This window comes from Syngnathus typhle, linkage group LG4, assembly GCF_033458585.1.
Source record: "Syngnathus typhle isolate RoL2023-S1 ecotype Sweden linkage group LG4, RoL_Styp_1.0, whole genome shotgun sequence".
Lineage (NCBI taxonomy): Eukaryota > Metazoa > Chordata > Actinopteri > Syngnathiformes > Syngnathidae > Syngnathus > Syngnathus typhle.
In genome coordinates, this window is record NC_083741.1 from 17,410,787 (window position 1) to 17,431,717 (window position 20,931).

At 43.6% G+C, this 20,931-nt stretch overlaps 2 protein-coding genes across 3 annotated transcripts; both read left to right on the forward strand.

The window, feature by feature from the left end:
* Positions 1-40: 40 nt before the first annotated feature.
* On the forward strand, positions 41-3,579 carry LOC133153138 (keratinocyte-associated protein 3). Its single transcript, XM_061277203.1, has 6 exons — positions 41-184; positions 841-1,025; positions 1,317-1,376; positions 1,467-1,664; positions 1,754-1,888; positions 2,000-3,579. The coding sequence occupies exons 1-6, from the start codon at positions 172-174 to the stop codon at positions 2,069-2,071; spliced, it is 663 nt and encodes a 220-aa protein (XP_061133187.1). The 5' UTR covers positions 41-171; the 3' UTR covers positions 2,072-3,579.
* Positions 3,580-3,980: 401 nt separating this feature from the next.
* Positions 3,981-20,920, forward strand: fzd3b (frizzled class receptor 3b). Of its 2 annotated transcripts, XM_061277162.1 has the most exons (11): positions 3,981-4,095; positions 5,146-5,937; positions 15,951-16,147; positions 16,215-16,517; positions 16,596-16,758; positions 16,982-17,281; positions 17,468-17,719; positions 18,834-18,982; positions 19,071-19,185; positions 19,305-19,459; positions 19,544-20,920. In XM_061277162.1, exons 2-11 carry the CDS (start codon positions 5,623-5,625, stop codon positions 19,728-19,730), a joined length of 2,136 nt encoding a protein of 711 aa, XP_061133146.1. In that variant the 5' UTR covers positions 3,981-4,095; positions 5,146-5,622; the 3' UTR covers positions 19,731-20,920. The 2 variants fall into 2 exon arrangements, with proteins under 2 accessions (XP_061133146.1, XP_061133148.1); XM_061277164.1 differs by lacking the exons at positions 3,981-4,095; positions 5,146-5,937 and adding an exon at positions 10,117-10,312.
* Positions 20,921-20,931: the final 11 nt, after the last annotated feature.

The following is a 20,931-nucleotide window of genomic DNA, read 5'->3' on the forward strand; positions in this document are numbered from 1 at the left end:
AAGTAAATTCATTTTCGGCAGGTAAGCGTCAGGTGGGCTGTGACGTCATTCCGGAAGTGGACCCAGCACTAACGGGGGAAGCTGGTGGGAAAAGTTGCTCGTAAACTAAGGGCGTCATTACTATTACGTCGATCTTATATTCAAAGCAACACACCTGGCCGAGAAGAAAATATGTGTACTTTTGGTGAGTTATTGTAAAGTTGATCATGTCATATGGTTTTTGACGCTTTCGATTGGTTTTGCCCGCGCTGTTGATGCCCAGGCCTTCTGCATGGAAATAACAATGCCAGTCAATGAAACGACGTTACTTGATTCAATCTACCTGATACATGGGGTGTTTATATAAATCCGATCATTCTACCTATTACAGTAAGTACTCAAAGGCACATTCATGCTCAGACATGTACGGCAAGTCCCCCGATGAAAAAAAAAGTTGTTCCCCCTCTCGGAGTCAGTGAAACGACAAAGGCTGTAAGAACAAATGCGCTTCACTGTGGGGAAACCTTCACATCTCATTAGCACTCATTTGTAATGCGGAATTAACATGTGGATTCATGTAACATAATTGGCCTACTTTCAAAGAGGGCATGCGGTAAGTGAGTCACTCGTAACTTCAAATCTAATTCATGTATTTGTTGGGGATTATTTGTTTGTTTCTACATGTATTGAGCACTGCCTAACTATTTTGCCCCTGAGAAGTACAGTTCTTCCTGTTGCAAAACTACAACAATAAAACTAATGTGAAAGTAATATTTAATTTTAATAAATGTTCATCTCTACCTATGTATGTTGCTAGATAATTATATATATTGTAATTCCTTGCATGTATTGTTTTTGCAGATAAGGAAAAGGGGCCAGGGAGATTGATGCAAAAGGGCTTGGCACTCATCCTGGTGGGCCACATTAACTTCATTCTTGGCGCTATCGTCCATGGCAGTGTCCTGCGACACATTTCCAAACCCAGCCAAGAAATTACCACCGAATACACAGCAGCTAACATAATTTCTGTCACCTCGGGTCTGCTGGTGAGGTCAAGTATTCATTCCTGCGCTGTTTCAAAAACAATGTACGCGATTGGAACATTTGCTCCAGTGCCTTTACTGGAGTGGTAAAACCAAGACAGAACTTGTTTATTAGCAGTTGTTTACACAATATATTCAATGTGCTCCATTACATTGTGCTGCCACTTTAAACAGAAAGTAATCACGATGGCACAATTACCAACGGTATTCAAAGATAATCCATCTCATGTGAAAGTGTAATAAAAGGTGAGTTTATTTACCAAACCAATTTTTTGTTTACGACTCATGTTTCAGAGCATTGCCACAGGGATCATCGCCATTGTGGTGTCAAGGAACCTTCGCATCTTCAAGCTGGTAAGACTTTTACTGTACCTGGAATCGCAGCTTTCATTTTTTTTTGCTACCCCTGATCACATTTAACATGTTGTCTTTGGATGTTCCCAGCACATTGGACTTCTGCTAGCCTCATTCCTGAACGCCCTGCTCTCAGCAGCGTGCTGCGCCGGCCTCCTCTTGGCCATCACTGTCACGGTCGCTCATAACGGTCAGGGTCTGATGCGAGGGTGTAACACAACGGTGGTGCCCGCCAATGCTCGCTCTCCCGTGAGCGCACAATGCCCATTCGACACCACGCGCATTTATGTAAGTCTCAACTCTCCTTTCAATGGACAATGATTAGCGTAATTATTATTATTATTATTATTATTTTTATTATATGCTGTTCATCTTAGGACACCACCCTGGCGATATGGTTCACCAGTGCTGTATTGGCAGCAGCGGAGTGTGGCCTGTCTGTATGGTGCTTTATGGTAGGACTGACTCTCAGGGGGCTGCTGGCCTGTGGGAAGACCTACTACAAAGAACAGGTGTGTGCATGTGTGTACTTGTGTGTGAGCGGTGATGCTGGAGAGCTGTAAAGTCCTGTGCATTTCTTTCCCCCCCACACATTCAAGTTCCTCATTGTTCCTCTCACATAGATGGAGGAAGGGGTGGAGCGCTCGCCACACAGCACACGCTTGATTGGCCCAAATGTCAACCCTGATGCCTGATGTAACAAAATACTGCAAGTACCAACACTTCATTGCTTCACATTTGTAAATCTTGAAGTAGTTTTGAGAGCAGCGGGCTGATTGATTTTGTTGGAGAGAACCAAGAGGAAATACATTGAAAGTCTTTGATACGCAGTATTTCTATATTTACACAAGGGCAGTTTTTATGTGTAGTAAGTTTGATTTGTCTTGTCAATATCATTTCATGCTCAAACTGTTGTTCAATATGAAGGAAACTATTGTACATTTTTATTCATCTTGATGACATTTTTCTATCAGTTTTGTTAACCATTTGACGTGTAACAGATTTGTTTTGGTGAATATTCTGAACCAACCTTCAAACCTAAGTCACATTGTTTTTGTAATACAGTGTATTGTTTATACTGATTACCAGACTAACACAATATTAATTTGTAAAATTACTTGGACCTATTTAATTGCATTGATTGGTTTTGTTCTTATTCACAATTTATTCTTAGATCTGTTTAGAAGGAAAAACACAGAAAGACAGAGGCCTGTTCCTCAGAGATTTAATTTTGTTGGCAATTTGAATAATAAGATAACAGAACATTTTCCATCACTTAATTGATTTTTGTGAGTATAAGAGTGTTGACTGGCAAGCCTTAATCAACAGCGCCTCTTCTGTGTGAAGCCTCATAGTGCATTTCATTTTGCCAATTATTATTAGCAATTCACAATTGATAGATATTAGGTTTTATTGTTACGTATTATTGTATATCGCCAATCCCCAGAGTGAACAAGTAAAAAGATGTTCTTTATGTTTAGCCTGCAAAGATCTCGTTAAATTTGTGCATGAGCACATACAGTGTCAATGATGTTGAATGCGTGTGAGGCCTCACTGAACATTATTTTTCTACATTAAATGGTTCGACCAGTATGTGGGCCAACAGTCTTAGCATTCACGGACCACACACACACATAAACACACACGTATGCACACATCCCAGTGACAGAGAGGATCACATCAGAGCCGCCAAACAGTTAATCTAGTGCTGTGCTCAATCGTGCGGAAGGGAATCATAGCACGCAGCCCTAATCCGGACTCCGTGAGGGATAAATATTGACATTGTGCTGCCTGATACAATCACTCAGTGACCAGTCTTTGAGGCCCGTGCCATCAGGCAGGCTCACTTTGAGGTCACCACATAGAGCTTTCTGTGCTCCTTGTACTGTCGGGACAAATGACCAATGCCCTGTAAATATTTCTCCAGAATCTTGAGCTCCTGAAAATGTGCATGTGTTTGAAATGTTGTTGTTGTTGTTTTTTAATCTGCATTTACGTGAGTAGTGGGCAAACATTTGTGAATGTGGTACATTAATTTTGAAATTAATTTGCACCGCTGAACTGATGTTCATTTCAAGTTGTTGACAGGCTACGAGGAATATTTCAACTTTTTTTTTTTATTTGCACAGAAATTAGCATTGTCTATTCCAATCCAGAGAGAGCTCCTGTTGGACCATTTCAATAAAAACAATTTTTTGATTCAGTTTTCCCCCACCAATGCTTGTCTTGTCATAGAACCCTGTGCTTTTTGTGCAGTATCACGATAATCACATATAAACATATTAGATAATCGATGTGTAGAATGAAAGCATTGCATGTTGATGTAAATCTCTTTCCCTTCCTGCAGTGCAAGATGAAAGCTATAGTTTGGAGCATGTTGGAGATGCAACAAATATTAGATTCTATAGGTTTAACTTTTTTCTTTTAGCCTTTAGTCTTTGCTGACCCAGACGGTCTACCACTGTAACACTCCACCATATTGAATATTGATTAAACAAAATAGTCATCAACGAATGATGCGCAAAAACCTATTAGTCCAGTCGACCTCTCTCGGCTTGTGTCCACTACAGTGGGGGGCGTGCGCGCCCACGTTGATTGCGCGCACTCGCTGCACGCGCTGCAGCCAGGCAGGCAAACAGCGGCGGACAACGACTGGAGCGCCGCAGTGAACAGATTCACTGGAACACCCGGACCGCTTTCTTGACCCCGCCATTGCCAGGTAAAGTGCGTCTGGTATCAATTTATTTCCGTCAACTTTGACTTCGCAAACGCCTTTTGAAATGGTTTTATGCGCGACGATGACACGTTCACGCGACAGCCACCCTCTTATGATTGATGTGCTTGCACACGGAGAGCGTGCATGGCTCGTCAAACCATCCAGGAACCGAGTGCGATCGTTCGCTTTTTCGAACAAGTCACGTTGAGCGATTGAATGTTAGCGTAGGTACGAGCAGGACGGGTAGCGCCTTTGCAAAGGTGTTCTTGTCATTAGCATAAAGGTAGCTAACTATCTGGACAAGTTGGTTCGCGCATGAAGGTCTACGGAAGCCTGCTTGGCGCTGGTGCCCTCTAATTAACAAGCGTTGCAGAATTATGGGATTGCTAAAATTAAAAATTAAATGTTTCAAAGCGAGCCGTAGTGTTGCCTGGCCAACCCCAAACACGAAAGCCAGTGAAGGGAATTACACGAAACCTGCTAGATTTCATTTTGTGTTCTAAATCGGTGTTTGTATATTATTGATTTGGGGGCAAAAAATCTCATTGCGGTTTAATAAGTGATTATTTTTTGCACGTTCCTCGTCCCATGATTTTTTCTAACCATGCAATAAATAATGATGCATCCCATTTCACGATGACTATAGTTTCTATATATTCTGCAGTCACAAACATAACGTAAATCAATGAGTCCATAAATTGGGCTTAAAAAACAATGCAAACAGAGCCAGACTTTATCCCTTTAACTTTTCATGTTTTATGAAACAATGTTATAAAAGCACATGGACTGGACGCAAGCACCAATTTTAAAATAAATGCAATATACATAAATATGAATCCTATATACATGAAGATTTTTTTTCCCAGATTGCAGCCTTTGTCATTTAAAAATTGCATTCTTCTACATTGCAATGTCGATTTGAATTTGATTACTTGTTCAGCCCTGATATTGACAAGGACACTGCAACCTGACACAAACCCCATTCCGCTTGTTTGATCATTGAGCCTTCCTCTAATTGTGTGTGCATGTGTGTGCGCGCTTCTAAACCTGCAGAACCTGCTTGATAAAGCCAGAATGCGAGAGACCTTGAAGATAGAGAAAAATCATTCCAAGGTGGAGGAGGAGGCAGCAATGGATATCACGGCCTTGTGTGTTTTGTTGAGGTTTTGCTGGAGGCGAGGGTGACCAAACAAAAGAGGCACTGAGAACCCTGAGGAGCTGTTTTCTCTCCCTCGCTGTCACCATGGAATAAACCAGGAGGTGGAGAATGCCGCAAGATGCTCTGCAAGCCAGTAGCAAGCGTCGGCGCAGTCTGAAGGCTGAAAGTAAATAGTGAAGAACAAGAGGCGGCTTCTTTCCCGCTGCTTTGTCTTGGTGCGCCAATCAGTGGGGCCTCCATCTTCCTCCATAATGTGCCTCTTATTAAGAGGTGGGATTCTGCTTTTTAAATCCCCACCGAGTGTGGACTTGGTTGCCTCCAATGCGAAGAAGCCTTAAACCAATTATCAGCGACGCTCAACGCGATAGTTGATGATAGTCTGGGCTCTCTGCCGTATAACGATGCAGGAATCCTTTAAAAAAGAATGTATCCCAGACCACAAGACGTCACCCATGTCCTGCAGACCGACTGCCTGTTTTCCCCGTTTCCCTATCCCACTTTTCCTGCTCCTCTTATTCATGGCTCCTCCGGCGGGGACCATACACATGGAGGTCATCGAGAGCCACAATGAGTTCAGCTGTGAGCCCATCAAACTACGAATGTGCCAGGATCTGCCTTACAACGCCACCTTCATGCCCAACTTGCTCAACCACTACGACCAGCAGACAGCCGCGCTCGCCATGGAGGTACGTACGTGCATTGTATGCTTGTGTGAAATTGGATAGCCGCCGCAGGGTATTCGGGGGGCGGCGGGTGTAATTACAGCATATGAGCAGGTTTGTTGAAAACTGTAAAGCAACAGCCTGCAATGTTGCACGTTGTCGGGTTACGCACCTGCGAAAGGGAAACAAAAGAGCTCAAATGTGATTACGCATGTGTTTGGGAGCGAGGGGGGGTGGGGGGTTCGACTCAACAATGCAGCCACAACCAATTCATAGTCGACAAATTGGTGGGTTCGCCCGGAACGGCCGTGTTTGGTTTTCATCTCTGTATTGATCTGTGTCATGAAGCATTGTAATGTCCTCCGAAAATGTTATTAAATCAGCCACCATTCATACTTAGAGACAACAAAGATGCTTTGCACAGCAAGAAAAGGCTGAGGATCATGAATAATTGCCCAAATTACTCATGAAATGTTATCACTGGTTTTCATTTTTTATCACATTAAAAAATGAAATAATAATAATAATTTAAAAAAAATGAATTCGGATCACTTGACTTTATTTAGACAATAAGGTAAATGCTTTTTAACCTGGACCAAATTCAACTAGAAATTGTGGGTAAACAGTGTAGGCCATCTTTTTTATGACAACTTAATTTTGGAGACTGCAATTGCAGATATTAAAAAGCATATTCAAAATGATTACAAATTTGTTCATGTCTGGAAGAAAATTCAAATTGAAGGTTCATGGCAAGAAAAAAATTCCATAACGCTTTGTTGGTTCAGAATACCCACGTATACTCAAATTTAAAAAAAATGGCTTTTCAAATAAGACCCTTTGCTACCAGATTACGTTTTAGCATGTTTCTCCACACTGAAACAGTTAGCACAATGTCTGCAACAGGATACATGGAAGGTGCACACGCTGTACAGGTACTTGTAGTCAGGCATTGAATATCAAAGCGTTAAGAGCATCTGATCTGCCCTCGTCATGTTACGCTTGTGTCTTCCAGCTACATGTTACCCTCGCCGGAGACACGCACGGATGAATGCGTGCAGTCACCAAAAACTAATGGTTCTTCTTGCATTGAGGACGGTCACGTAACTAACCAAATGTTTGGTGTTGTGAGAGCTGAGACTCTGCGTGCAATCATAGACGCACGATCCATCGATATCTTATTACGCCCCCTTTTCTTATTTCTTTGTTAGTCCCCGGAGACGAAAAGTGTAGAGGGAGGTGTGGCTGAATAATAGTGACTAATTACTGTTTGTGCAGGAAGGATTTGTTTACAAAAAAAAAAAAAAATTCTTTTGAGACTAGAGACTCTATTACAGTGTTCGAGTCTTCATGTTGGTCCTGCTGGCTTCAGTTGAGGTTGAGGAGGTCACTCAATCTGGAGTCCTCGGTATTGCGTACTGCTGTATTTCATGCGTTGTTTGTTCACTTTGTCAAAGACTTCACTCAGTAAATTAACACAGCCTGGCTAATTCCCCAATGGCATGTCCAAACATGGCTGACTGAAGTCTGTGAGGAGCATCTGTTAATGAACTCCCTTTGACCCACATGACGAGACGACGTATCTTTGTAACAGACACTCTGCGTGGCCCTCCAGCCATAGAAAGACGGCGCTCTGGAAATGGCCGAGCCGCAACTTGAACCCTGCGAGCATTCCTCTGTTCAGACCGAAGGCTTGAGTAGTCCTACTGGGAGAAACTCAGTAACGGCAATCCGAGCAACACAACAGCTAATGTGTTGTGTTAACAAACACCCATTTAACATGGCTCAGAATGGTTTGGCTCTACTTGATTTTGATTTGCGGTGACCTTGTGTTATTGGACTCCTGTTTTGTTGAACTACAGCGTGCGCGTAAACAACTGCAGGACAATGCTTTGTCACAATGTATTGTTGCGTATTCATGAGCGCCATGTGGTAAAAGTGGCAAGGAATTTAAAAGCCTGATTCGCAAAGTTTTTTTTTTTTTTTTTTCTGGAACTGTGGCCACTGATGGCAGCTGCAGTCACTTTGTGGATGCAATGATGGATTCTTTTTGTGCCGCCGTGCCATGCTTGTACGTTCACCTCCTGCTAAAAATAACAGAGTATGTCACGTTATTCTCCTACCATGTTTCGATGATGTCCAATAATTTCACCACAACTATTCAGTGCATGAATTGTAAACAATACATATCAAATCCTTACAGTGTTGAAATAGATCATTTCTCAATTTAAAATGTTAAGCCCACATGAATTTAGCCTTCACGCAACTTGTTTTGCAGAGGAGCGCTTTTGTGATTCACTGACGACCTAACTATTTCCTGTGTGCATGTGTGTAAGTGTGAGAGGCGGGGAGGTTAACGGTGCCAGCTGCCGTCCTTCACTACTGCTAACTAGCTGCTAATCTCTTGCTCACTTCCACAATGACGACATTGATTTTTACCAGCCAATCTGCCACAATAGTCTTAAAACCTGAGCTAAAGGGTGTGAGAGACTTTAAGCTAAGTGCCTCTGTAATGGCAGCTGGCTGTGCAAATGGGGAAATTCTGGCTTTGGGAAGACGTCACCACGGTCAATCCGTCCATCTGCCATGGTATTTTATGGTCCCCAGTAGATGGGCCGGAGGTTGGGACAATATTACAAGGCCGTGTACTTTGTACGCTGGAGATTTAGATGGATTGTGTTTCATTTAGTTTTGTCTGATTCGTGCAGAAAGAGTAGTGTTTCATGGGTAGTCTGTGATATTTGGATTATTTCTTAAATTGAAATATTTTTTAGTCGCCACCCCAAAAGTATGATGAAACAAAAAGCTTCTATATAGTGGTGTTTTTATCTTTACCATAAATATAAATAAATATTTTTGATTTTACAAACGATGCTTAATTAGGGTAGCTGCTTTTAACCTTTTATTTGGTGGTTGCTATCAAATGCATTGGGTTTGTCCTTCACTTTGGTTTGGTGCAACATGGATAGCGGAGTAGCTGTGAATGAAAGTAAAATGCAGTCCTTTCTGAGCATACATTATGAAACTAATTTCCTACTTTTAAAAGCTCTTAAAAGGTCTTTATCCTATCTTTATACGAGAACTTGTTAGCACTCGGAATTACTGACACACACTAAGAAACTATGTTCTCCCAAGTTTCATTTTTTAATAGAAATCCAATCTTGACACCTCATTGTATGCCTCTGCAGACAGACATCCTTTCCTTGAGGTGGTTTCTGCTTCCATTATGCACAAGTATCCATTTGACAGTAATGGCATGCTAATGCGGTTTGAAAGAATATGATGCCCCATTAGGACAATTGAACTGAGCAGGTGCTCGTAGTATTGCACTTTGAATTGACAGTTCTCAACCCAACTATAATATATAACTACCTAACTATATGTATATAAAAAAGATACAAATAGATGCTTGACAAGGGGTTAGTTGTGCAGTAAATGAGTGTTAAAAGACACTTCAGTGCTTTTCTGATCCCACAGGACCACCCATGACCATTAACTCCGCCTACATAAGACAAAAGAGCTCAAGGGATCCGATTTTTCTCAAAGTAATACTTTGAGCAATTTAGAAAATCAAATATTTATTTCCGGTTTATAGCACAAACTAAGGTATTCTGTGAGTGTGCGCCGTCGCTGAATAGAAAAGCGGCCGTTGTTGAAGTATTACAAAAGTCTGAAAAGATTTGTAAGGGGAAAAGGACAACGTCGGACCCGAAAGTGAATTTAAGGAGAAAACGGTGGCAGAGTGACAGGTTGTGTAAAGTTTTTCCAAGGCCTACTGTCTCCGCTGTTTGTCTTTCCCCCAGCGTGGAGCCTGTCCTTCAAAATCCAACTTGCTGGGCTTAAGAAGGGCCACCCCGGGGCCACGAGGTCCCCGCAATAGACAGAGAGCTTGTGTGAGAGAGTTCACGACTTGTTGTGCTGAAGTGTGGTCTGCCCTGTCTTTTATCCCATTGTGTGGCAAAGAATCGAGCTGGAGAAAAAAAAGTGTGAGTCGTTTTCTTGTGGTGTGTGTGCGCGCCGGGTACATCTGAAGAGGCGTGCTATTCACCGAGGCAGGGACAGACAGGTCCTCATCTCGTTTAAATGTTCCTGTTTATTCCCGTTGAACTCTTGATTATCATGCTCATTCTCACACAGTCTATTGAAGCTGCCAGCCCAAATGAAGCAATCATTTATTTATGCGTGGAACAAAGGCGCTGCCTGGTGCTGCTTTTTTGGCAGACTGTTCCCATCGGCATAGCTGCCACTGCCGCTTATCCGGCTCCACAATGGCAAGTTAAGCGAGATTTAGGGACGCATTGTTGAGCTTTTTCACGGCTGGAACACCGTTCCGCCGCTCGCCGGGTCGCTGTCAATTACTGCTTTCCAATGTGTGTGTGGACTTTCTGGAATCTCGCATACTGTACGTACAAGCATTACTCTGACACATACCTTGCGCAAGAGGATACCAACAATTTCAACTAGCCAGTATCTCATGTTACATTTATAAATGTGCATAGTTTCCCTGAGGGATTGGGAAATTCCTATCATTCCAATTTAATAGCAGTTCCTCCATAAAACATAACTGTTATTTGAATCCAATTACATTGGAATAAATTCTTTAAATTGAGTGCCAGGCTGCCACTGTTACTTGTTGTGCTCATTATACACTTATTATGATGACCGGTTATCATATTTTGGAGCAAAATCTGTATGCTTTGATCCTTAATGGCTTCTGTGCTGTCTGCTTGAATCTACTGTAAGTGCAGTCCTGCAGTGTTCAGCTTTGGTTAAACGCATAAATATAGCTTATCCATGTTTTATGGACTTAATCTGAACCCGTGACCCGGACTGGAAAATAACTGTGAGTGTGGCTGTGCATGGGTGCCAGTGGGTGCACTGGTGAGAGGTGTTTAACCCTTACAGGTAAGCCCAGACTCAAACTAGCATCCACTCTGTCATTTTCTCACGCAAAACCAGTCAGCCAACAAAAGGCAACTGGAATTGAGTTCTGCATCTTGGGACGTGCTCCGTAATACTTCCCTGGCGCCGCGGCATTTAATCTTCGAGGTTTTTTTTAATTTGTTTTTATGGGGATTTTTTTTTACTTTGTTTTCAGTATGACAAAAATGAAAATTGATGCTTGCAAAAAAAACTAAGTTTGAAAGCTTTTTGTGGTCAGAAGAAATAAACAAAATTCCACAAGGGAGGGTACAAAAATTATCATTTGTTTTCATGACACTCCATTTCAATTGGAAATTGGATTTTTATGAAAAAAATATTTCAAGATCACACGACCCCTAAAATATTTCTTCCATAGTATAGTAATAGTCACACGCTCAAAATCAATATCTAAAAGGAACTGAATATCGTTTTTATAAAAAAGTCTGCAACAACAGCCCTTACTTAATATAAGCCAGCTTTACAAAATAATCAAATGATTGGATTTCCAAATAAATGTTAACAAGAAAATTAGTCCAACTGGTAATGCCACTCAACACTTTCTGTCTTCCTCTCCCAAAGACAAAATGTCGATTTTTCAGCAGATGGGCTCACTGAGGCAACTTGTATTGTGGCGGGATGTGCGTGGGCGCTCACACATTCATCTCATCATTCTCAACGTCACTGCTCTACTACATCTTCGGGGCTGTGCGCATGTTCGTCCTAACCCCCCCCCCCCCCCCCCCTTCCTCCAAGACACAAGGGCCTGCTGGAGCTGCCACATCACCTGTTGCCATGGCAGTTAAATAGGCAGAGAAGGAAGGGCAGGAATGGAAGAAGGCACACATGCAGGGAGGGGAGCGGAAAGGAAGCAGATAATGACTGCATGCCTAAATGAAATGAAATGCTCACATGAGGGGAACCAGAGTCATAATTTGAACAATTTCAGTTGATGTAAACAGTAAGAATACGACAAGTTGGAAGACCTGCAATGTAATTTCCACCAATGTGACATTTGCCGCCATACAAAATGATTGAGCCTGCTACATAAAGACCTTAAAGCAATATTTGTAAAACCACCAAACAGAGAGGCAAAGTTAATGAAAGAGACATGTGAAGGACGTGGAGAAGTGCCGAGCTAGAATAATTGCAGGGGTAAATAGGAGGCAAGCAAAAGACGAGATGAATAAAGAGAGAGAGAGAGAGAGAAAAAAGATGGTACCAGAGGAGGAGGAGGGGAAATGAACGTGAGGGGGAATGCCATTATCAGCTTTGTCCGGTCCCCCTTACTGAAGGCTGGATAGACACGGATAAGAGAACAAATGAATGAAAAGCAGACAGTGCGAGAGGAGGCTGCTTCTTTGCTAACTCTCTTTTCAGTGATTAGTGCAGCAAGCATCTCGACAGCCTCAGTTTGTCTGTTCTCAGTCGGCATCGTGTCTACAGACCGTCATTGAGAAGGCAACTTTGAGTATCTTGTCATTTTTAGTCCCTGATTAACCACGTGAGGCCTGGATAAATATTGCGGTAGACCCAAGAGGCCGCAATTGTTAGACGTCAAATGGAATAATTCAGACTGTCATAATTGTCTTGCACTGATATGTTAACGATGTGCTTAGGTAAGAAGAAAAATATCTGAAATGTTGGCGGAAGGTGAGGTGAAGCCAAGTTTTTTTGAATCCCTTTTTGAAAGTGAACCGTCATCCAGAATGATGCAGCGATGTAAAGTGAGGTGTGTTCTGAGACCATTTGGGCCGGGCCTCAGGGCCCCACTGACAGATTTCTCGCCCCACTCACAGTGTGAGTCCCTGACTTGTTTAAAAAAGAAAAAAAAGGGGGGGGGGGGGATCCAGATGGTCTCTGCTGAGGTTTAGCACCAAAAAGCTCACATTCTCCTCCAAAATATGCACTTTGCATTTCGTCATTTGAATATGTGCCTTTAAGGGTTTCCATTTCAAATTTCCCAAAATTACGTTTAAAAGGATCTTCACAAAATTCAATCAATGAATCTTAACATGGACAAATGCACAACATAAACACTTGAGCAAAAACTGAAGCTTCTTCTCCGCAGATAAAATGATCAGATAGACATTTTTATTTTGCTGCCAAATCAGGGTTTGTTTCTTTGAGGGTTTCAAACCAATCGTCTGTCTTCTTGATTTGGCCGCACCACCAAGCTGCCGGCAGCTTTTAGAAAATGTGTGTGTATATCATTCTCACACTCTGAACACCTTTTCCAATCCATTTGACTCCCTAATCCACTGGGAAACCACCAGTCCACTTTAGTTTCCTTTTTTTTGCCTGTTTTGTCACTCGGCCCTTCTCCCTGATCCCTCCTTCGTCGTTTCTTTTCTTTTTTACATTTGACTTGTGTGCTTGCGTTTCGACTGTGCTGACAGATTGAATTTCCGACAACAACTCCTCATCGCGCACTTAGTCCCAATAATAGTCCCCCGGGCTGAACAAACTGTTCAAGTACATAAATGTGAAACAACTCATAAGATCTCTTGTTTTGAGTCGGTACAGCATTACTCTTCTCGCTACCGATGTTAGTAGAAGGTGCTTCAAAATATTGACAAGAAGGGAAAATAAAGCAGAGAAACTCGACCGTTATGTGTTTGTGTTTGCGAAAAATAGCTGCTGGCATTTTTTTCACTGCACTTCTAATCACTTAACTGGCATCTCTCCCCTGGATTTCGCTATTCGACTTTTAATTATGTGCCCATGTCATTCTCTGGCTTTCTTTCTTTTCATTTTTAGGTTGTTTTTTGCCTGCCTCCGGGGGTTCCTCCCCCTGAATATTGTGGAGCGCAGGAGTAAAGAAAAAGGAACGTAATCCTTCCATTGAACAGGAATTGAAGCAGTCAGGGGCTTTTTCTCATTTTGCTCTGTGTCAAAAAAAAAAAAAAAAACTGCTTCTCATTCTAAACGCTCACACTTGCCCCTCACCCACCCACACACACTTTGTTTCTATTGCTTTATTTTTCCTAATTCATTGATTAGCTTTATCTATAATTCACCGTCTGATACAAGCACAAAATTAGGAAATGACATATCGCTCTTGGTTTTACTGATAACATTATTATTAAAAGTACCTCTTTGATTTATGGAGCAGTGCCTAAGTGGTAAGCGACTAATGTTCATTGTCCAGTCGAGTGCTACTAAAAATACTGTTGGACAGCTAGTCGGCTAGAACCTAATAAATATGCAAATGTATTCATCTTTCACCTCCTTGTGTCGTACTTCTAATAGGAAACACTAAATTGATCCAAAATATTGACGTGACCATCAAATAGAAGCCCATTTTGAGTTCCAGTTTAATTTCAGTCATGTTCGCACTTTGACACGGGAGGGCAGAAACAGACAAGCAGTTTAGAAGCTTGGATCAAAGGAGGCTGTCGGAATAGATTTATGTGATCCTTTTCTCGCTATCCCCTTCCTCATCTTTTCATCACGTACTCTCCCTCAGGCTACGTTTAAGGGATTTTATGTCTTTTACATTCTGGGTTCTTCCATCAGCAGCTTGCGTCAAAATGTCTGACAATTCATTTTTTAGCGGAGCCCCACCCCAAAGAGGATAATTGCCCTCACTTTCCCCTTCAAGCATTGACCTGTGTATGCACGCAATCCTTGCGCACTTGGAGGCCGCACAACACGGCCCGACAGACTGCAATCCCGTTTCGAGAGCCGTGATACAAAACGGGCAGAATGAGGACACACAAAATGGAAGTCACACACATTTTCACTGCTTGAGTTAAGATGAGCAGAGATGAACAAAGGTCCTCTCCCTTCAGCCAGTAAAACGCACCGATGTACGAACCGTTAAGTGTTGCCTGAGGCACAACGTCGACATACGCGGACAGACTGGCTCGGATACATCTCAGTGAAAATAATTTGCATCATACGCTAGGAAACAAAAATTAACAGTTGAGTTGATTTTCACAAGTGTGTACTGTTTTGAACGTTTCCAACTTGTTCTTGCCTAAGCAAAGTACAGACCTCATAGAGTTGCATTGCATTGAAATCTTGTCAAATTCAACCTTGTTTGAAAACTCGTGCGCTTAAGGTTCCCTATGTTCCTACAACACGTCGTGTACATGCTCAAGGATTGCAGACGTGTAAATTATTGAGTGAAGATGAGCGCAGTCGTGCCCACACGCAGTCGTGTTGCATGAGCCCAAAAACTATGTCACGCCGATCACGCACCGCTGCACCCATTTACTGGTGGAACATGTGCAGATCTGGAACACGGCATTTGAGAACGATCAAAACATACACACAAAGCCTGAGTGCGCAAATAAACACGCACAAAAGACGTTCACAATCACACATGGATGAGTCTTTGCACGAGCGCACTTGTACACTGGAAGCGCGGGCGGGCGCTTTTGTTGTCGGTCAATGGAAGTGCACTGTTTTTATCAAATATACTTTATACACACAGCAGTGTTGCATCCCAGCAGGCGTTCTGTTTTGTTCACCGATTCATGGCACCTTGAACGCAACCTCAAATTTATCTCGCTCACAGTTCCATGTCGGGCCTGACCGATCAATGGCGAGCTATTGCTTCTAGGTCCTTTAAATTTGGCAAAAATCGTCAGATGTTTAATTTTTTCAGGATTTTGCTTTTTTTTTTTACACTCCCAATAACACATTACGCTATATAAAGATAACATCCACGCACCCCTCTCCCATACAACATTTATTTATTTAGCCTGTAATTCATTAGAATTACCAGACCAAAAAATAAGTCTGTATTGTTTTTAAATGAATCGGCCAAGTAATCGGTTATCACAAATTGCTTCTGCTGCATATCGGCATCAGCTTGAAAGAAATTCCGTCAGGTCCTCGTCGCAAGCCAAAGTCGTCTGAGTGCAGCTGCTGTTTGTCCAAGCCACTGCAATCAACAATCTCCCCCAAGCGCCGTCTGCCTTTGCTGCATCATAAAGATGTTTGCTTATCGGCGTGCTGCTCTACATTTTTCATGAGCTTCTAAATGTAAATAGAATACTAAGTCTGATCACACTTCAGCCCATTTCATTTGCAGAACCAATATATTCAGACCTGTTTGTGCTTTATGCAAGCTTGGGTGCTTGCGTGACATCTTTGTCTCTGCGTCACAGCCTTTCCATCCGGTGGTAAACCTGGTGTGCAGCCCTGACCTGAGGATGTTCCTGTGCGCCCTCTACGCCCCAGTGTGTGTCGTGTACGGACATGTGTCCCTGCCGTGCCGTGCCCTCTGCTGGCGGGCCAAGGACGACTGTCAGAGACTGATGGACATATTTGGACTCACCTGGCCAGATGACATTGAGTGCAGCAGGTTATTAAAACAAAAATAACGTCATCCCTAAAAACATGCTGGATCTGTCTGCCTTGCCCACCTGCAGGTTTCCCGACTGTGACGAGCCGTACCCTCGCCGAGAGGACCTGCAGAAAGGCTCCGAGCCCACCGACCGATCCCCCATGAGCGTTCAGCGGGATTACGGCTTCTGGTGCCCCAGAGAGCTAAAGATGGAACCGGAGCTGGGTTACTCGTTCATGGGCAGGAAAGACTGCTCCGCTCCCTGTCCTTCCATGTACTTCAGCCAACAGGAAGTGACCTTCACGCGATACTTCATTGGGGTCACCTCCATTGTCTGTCTGTCTGCGACCTTGTTCACTTTCCTTACTTTTCTCATCGATGTCACCAGGTGGGTAGGACAACACGTTCTTTCTTAGTTTGACATCATTTATCTTTTTTTAATTTTTTTTTCCCCTGTCCTCATTAGGTTCAGGTACCCGGAGCGGCCTATTATCTTCTACGCTGTGTGTTACGTGATGGTGTCGCTGGTGTTCTTTTTGGGCTTCGTGTTGGAGGACACTGTGGCGTGCAACTCCGTCAACCACGCGCAGTTCAAAGCTTCAACTATAACGCAGGGCTCGCACAATAAGGTGAGCGTGCTCGGCCATTTTCTCTTCTTTGGATTTTCATAGAGCAATACCCGAGTAGTGGTGGAGGATTTTCGAATCACAATGACATAGCGAAGAAAAAAGATCATTTCTCATGATACTAATCGTTGATTTAACAAGGTAGGAATCAAATGGTAAGAGTCCCACGGTTGTGGATCTCTTCAGGTCTGATCGATGGATGTTTTTCCCTTCCCCCATCCTGCAGGCGTGCACCTTGTTTTTCATGATCCTCTACTTCTTCACCATGGCTGGCAGTTTGTGGTGGGTCATCCTAACGATCACGTGGTTCCTGGCAGCCGTGCCTAAATGGGGCAGCGAGGCTATCGAAAAGAAAGCCCTCCTCTTCCACGCCGTGGCCTGGGGGCTTCCGGGGGCCCTCACCGTCGCCCTCTTGGCCCTGAACAAAATCGAAGGCGACGGCATCAGCGGCGTGTGCTTCGTAGGGCTCTACGACATAGACGCCCTGCGGTGGTTTGTTTTGGCACCGCTCTGCCTCAACGTGGCGGTGAGTACGCTCGGGAGATGAATGAGTGTGTGTCTGTGTGTGGGAGGATGAGAGAGTGGGTGAGAGTCATAAAAGATTAGTGGGTGGACGAAATGATACGTGAAGCAATATGATAGGTCGGCAAATGGCCGAGCGTATGCTTGACTTTTGGCCTGCCTCCATTTATTTGTCTCTCCGCCTCGCCAGGTGGGCATCTCTCTTCTCTTAGTGGGCATCGTGGCGCTGAACCGCGTGCGCATGGAGATCCCCCTGGAGAAAGAGAACCAGACCAAACTTGTCAAGTTCATGATCCGAATGGGGGTTTTCTCCGTGCTCTACCTGGTGCCCTTGCTGACCGTGATCGGCTGCTACGTGTACGAGCACGCCTACCGCGGCGTGTGGGAGACCACCTGGATGGAGGAGAACTGCCGCCGCTATCACATCCCGTGCCCGTACAAGGTGGGTGACTGTTTGTGCGCGCGCATGTGTGTTCTGTTGAATGAGCAGGTATTTGAGGAGTGGACAGTATGCATCACTAGACCGGGGAATGCGCTCAAGCCCAAAGTTCACAACAACAGCGGCAGTGTGTGTTTCTTTCTTTGACTCTTGTCTTTCAGTGTATCCTCTGGTTCCCACACTGGTTCTTCTTCCTCCTCCTCATCATCATCGTTGTCATCCTCCTTTACTCCCACTCACACACTTGCTGCCTTTGCTCTGGGCTTGCTCAGTCATGCTCTGCTTCCCCAACTCTAAAAGGTCTTTGTGTTGTTATGAAGAGTGGTGTATTTAGAGGCGACTGGCTTTCAAAACGGAATCAGTACGAAGACGTCAAGCATCCATGGCAAGCTTTCGCCTGGTTTCCGCCCACTAGTTTGCAGATATGAGCTTCGCCAAGCGCTAATTATTTTCAGGAAGTGATGTGTCAGCCAGTTTGCGACGGACGCGGTCATTGGAAAAGGGTGACGGCAGGTGCAAGGGCTTATGTTACGCACGTGCTGGGATTGCAATGTTTTTACGCGTCACTGGATCTTCATCTCACGGTGTTGCCAATAAGTGTCTGAATGTGGTATGTTTGCTTTGGGATCATTTCATTAAGTTAGTTTCCTTTTTTTCTAATGGCAATGATTAACAAAAGTCTGAGCTTTTTCCCTCCTTTAAAATGAAGGACCAAAGAAAAATGTAGACTTTTTATAATTTACTTTTTGCTTATGCATGGAGAGGGTTGAGTTTACTAACAATTAACATAATTAACCAATTTGCACCGAAATGTGGGAATATAATTGTCCTGCAGCGTAAAGCACGCCCAGTTTCTCCCTTCCTTCTTTTTCATATGAATTTTTTGTAATTTTGATTTGACTACTACATCTGCTTAGGTGACATGAGTGTCCAAGTCACAAAAACCCAACTTCACAAGACAAATAGGTTGACCAATTAACATACTGCTCCCTGGTGTCTGCTGCAAAGAGTCAAGAAGCGCTTCTCTCCAATCGTCCACAATTGTCAGTGATGAAGTTTGGCATCTATTATTTCTTTCTAAATTGTCAACCCGCCCTTTGTTTTATTCTCTCCTCAGGTGGAGCAGACCAGTCGACCGTCCGTGGTCTTGTTCCTCGTAAAATACTTGATGATGTTAGTGGTGGGAATCCCGTCTGCTTTCTGGGTGGCCAGCAAGAAGACCTGCTTTGAGTGGGCCGGCTTCCTGCATGGCCGCAGACGCAAAGAGTAAGCCGGGCTACTTATTTGTGCCTCCGTTTTGAATTGTATGCTTATGATCTCTAAAATTAAGACCCTTCCAAATGTCTCCATGTAGTAGTGGGGTGAATGAATCTCGTCAGGTGCTACAAGAGCAGCCCGACTTGGCCCAGTCATTGCTGCGCGAACCCAACACCCCCATCATCAGGAAGTCCAGAGGAACGTCCACTCAGGTTTTTTTTATTTTTTTTTATTATAACCAATACCATACTGTACATATCAATATAAGGCTCATCAGTGGGGTATGATGTAAAACATGGTGACACATTTTCAAATTGTTGTCCTCTTTTAGGGTACTTCCACTCACGCCTCCTCCACTCACCTGGCTGACCTGGACGAGCCCCTCGAAAGCCACCCCGCCCAGCCCGCCTCCACCAGGAGCAAAGCCGGCAGCGTCCACAGCAAAGTCAGCTACCACGGCAGCCTGCGACGCGCTCGCGACGATAGGTACGCCCAAAAACGGGAAGCCGTCCACCGCCGCAATAGAAGCGGCCGGTGACGTCACTGCTCTCCTGTCTTTGGTAATTCCAGGAGCGACGCGGTGGTCTACAGAGGCGTGGAGCAGCGCAGTTTCCACGGCAGCACGCCGCGCCTCGACCACCCGCTATCCACGCACGGAAGCCTGAGGGACGTGACCGAGGCCCCGCCCACTCTCATTACTCACGGATCGACGGCCAGTGAGGGTCAAGTCGCCGACAATGACGGCACCATCGCCTAACAACTTCAAAGTAGGGTGAAAGAGCCTTTTTACGTGTTGAGACTGGATTTACACACACACACACACACACATTCTTGCTGTTAACAATCCTAAATAGCTTGTCCACTAATTTCTTAATGACATTAAAAACAAGTCTCGTACCAGACTGAAACTTGATTGTTGACAAACTTCATTTGTACTTGGACCTAATGTGAACCTGTGGACCTCATTGTGTGTTACTTCACCTATTTTTGTACTGTACACGATGTGTAGGAGTGGACAAGATTCAAACTGTTGAGTTTTATTAATCAGATTGATTGATTTTTGCACTGAGGCATCTGCTTAGTAAATAATACAGGTCCATCTAAATTAGGGATGTCCTAAGTCCAATTCACTTAATTGTGACAATCTGCCGATACTCGAGCGAGTCCCGATCCGATACCTTAGCGAAGGAAACCAAATTGTCTCAATTATCTTCATTTGTTTCTCTTAAAATAGATAGCCCAATATAACAGTTAATATGGCAACAAAGCTTTTCTTTTAACACCAGTAAAACGGAGCAAGCGGTTGACAGCTTTCACTACTACACTTTGAATTATTGAAGTTGCTGAAGTCTGTTTCTTTTGCCCGTCTGACTCACGACATGATGTAAATATGACTTCTTTTTTTTTTTCCCTTCCCCCTATGTGACCCTACCTCGCCTGTGTGATCCACATTTTGTGCTCCTATCAAAAACCTCTTTTTCCCCTTCACGTAGCACACACACGACACACTTTGTACTACAAACATTCTCCATCCTCATCAGTAACAAATTTGCCTTCTGCCTCTCCTGCCTGTAAATGCTCTCTCACTGGTCTTGTTTAAGACTTGCAACAAGCCTCTGTGTTTTTACAGACCTTGGGAATGAGACGTTTCGCTGAAAGTTGTGAGTAAGCACAACTTAACTGACATGGACAGATGAACTAAAAAAAAAGCAAAAACTCTTCTCTGAGCCCTAACTGCATTTATCCGAGGCCGTGAGGGACTGAAACATTTGTTTTTCAGATGTCATATCGTGATGCAAGTGCTGTGTGCAAATGTGGTGGGCATTCACTTTGATATTGTAAAAAAATGAAAAACCTCAATTCTGTTTGTGTTTTAATTTATTTGCCATTTGCAACTGCTTTAACTACTTTTACAAGCAGTCTAATAAACTTTTTTATGGACTTTAAGACTTTCATAC